This window comes from Emydura macquarii, unplaced genomic scaffold (assembly GCF_026122565.2).
Source record: "Emydura macquarii macquarii isolate MOO-44397 ecotype Brisbane River unplaced genomic scaffold, CSIRO-AGI_Emac_v2 contig_2890, whole genome shotgun sequence".
In the NCBI taxonomy this organism is placed as follows: Eukaryota; Metazoa; Chordata; order Testudines; family Chelidae; genus Emydura; species Emydura macquarii.
In genome coordinates, this window is record NW_027133027.1 from 5,772,644 (window position 1) to 5,774,395 (window position 1,752).

The window sequence follows — 1,752 nt, forward strand, 5'->3', positions numbered from 1 at the left end:
CAATATATTTTTAAGGGGGCCTGTTGACTAGATAGTAAAAACTGTCATCTTATTGCCCTGTATATTTGACTTTGAGGCATAATGAAAAAGAGGTGCTCTTACAGCTATGTAAAGAGAGAGAAAGAAAAAACAGGGTGATAGATAAGTGAACAAATCTAACAGAACTAGGATCCAATGAGGAGTGAATGGGTTTAGAGAGGCAGTGAGGCTACATGTGAGACTAAGGATACATAAATGCCTGGTGTGGTATAAAATTTTATCAGCAAGGTTGCTGTATATGCCCTTTCTGACACAGAAAAACTATTTTCAGAATGCTTTTAGAGAGTTTTTTAAGTGTCCTTGGGAAGATAAAGCTTTAAAAGAGTTGTCTTCAATTCAGTGCTAACCATGCTAGACTCTCTTTTTCCTCTACAGAAACTCCACCTTCTCTTTTTTACATGGATACATGGCACAGAGTGAAGGACACATTCCAAGCCATTGACAGAAGCTGAAAATGAATGAAGATTACTGGTACTTATGACATCTTCCTCTCTTGTTTTCCTGACTGATATGGGGGTGATGTGATAATCTGAAAGGAACCCTAAAAGCATCCTTAGTGAAGCATTTGTTTTTGACTCCTATCATCGTAAGTCTACAAACCATTAGAAGAAATGACCAGTCAACTACCAGAGGATACTGTGGAGTCCCAGAGCTCAGATGAGCTTGAGTGCAAAATCTGTTACAACCGCTATAACCTGAAACAGAGGAAACCAAAAGTGCTGGAGTGTTGTCACAGAGTATGTGCCAAATGCCTTTGTAAGATCATAGACTTTGGGGACTCTCCTCAGGGAGTCATAGTGTGCCCATTCTGTAGGTTTGAGACATGCCTGCCTGATGATGAGATTAATAGTCTTCCTGATGACAACAACATCCTTCTGAATTTGGCTTGTGGGGGAAAGGGGAAGAAGTGCCTACCAGATAATCCTACAGAACTACTGCTAACTCCCAAAAGGCTAGCATCTCTTGTTAGCCCTTCTCATGCTTCCTCCAACTGCCTGGTTATAACCATCATGGAAGTGCAGCGAGAGAGTCCCCAGACTCTGAATTCCACCCCTGTGGTGGAATTCTACAGACCCACAAGTTTTGATTCTGTTGCAACTGTATCGCATAATTGGACAGTGTGGAACTGTACATCTTTGCTCTTCCAGACCTCAATTCGAGTGCTCGTTTGGTTGCTAGGTTTGTTATACTTTAGTTCCTTGCCTTTAGGGATCTACTTACTGGTATCTAAGAAAGTCACCCTGGGGGTCGTCTTCGTCAGCCTTGTTCCTTCGAGCCTTGTTATTCTCATGGTTTATGGCTTTTGCCAGTGTGTATGCCATGAGTTTCTGGACTGCATGTCTTCTTGATAACAAATACAGTGAAATAAGACATTGCCATATTTGTAGCATAATTTATCTTCGCTATTGTATTCTTAATTATTATTATTATTCATCACACTAAACAGAAACAGTGACCAGTTTTATGGTCCTTTTCCTTTGGTTTTTAATTTTGCTTTGATATTATTGTTCTCTTTGTTCTACTTGTTCATTATACTAAACAATGGAAATGAAATTTACATGTCAATTTCTAAAGATTAAACTATAGGGAAAAAAAGCAAAATTGCCTAACCTGATGCTGCTGCCCTTATTCATATAAGTAGCATTTGTCTTCAACTGGATTACTCACGTGAGTCAGAGCAGCAGGATCAGGCCCTTGGAAGATATTGGAAAA

General features: G+C 39.7%; 1 protein-coding gene across 1 annotated transcript; it reads left to right on the forward strand.

Annotated features, from left to right (window-relative positions):
- The first annotated feature begins 567 nt into the window (after nt 1–567).
- On the forward strand, nt 568–1,388 carry RNF182 (ring finger protein 182). Its single transcript, XM_067568384.1, has one exon. The coding sequence runs from the start codon at nt 651–653 to the stop codon at nt 1,386–1,388; it is 738 nt and encodes a 245-aa protein (XP_067424485.1). The 5' UTR covers nt 568–650.
- Nucleotides 1,389–1,752: the final 364 nt, after the last annotated feature.

Coding starts and splice junctions, on each gene's coding strand:
- RNF182 (XM_067568384.1), top strand. CDS start 651: ATGACCAGTCAACTACCAGAGGATACTGTGGAGTCCCAGAGCTCAGAT.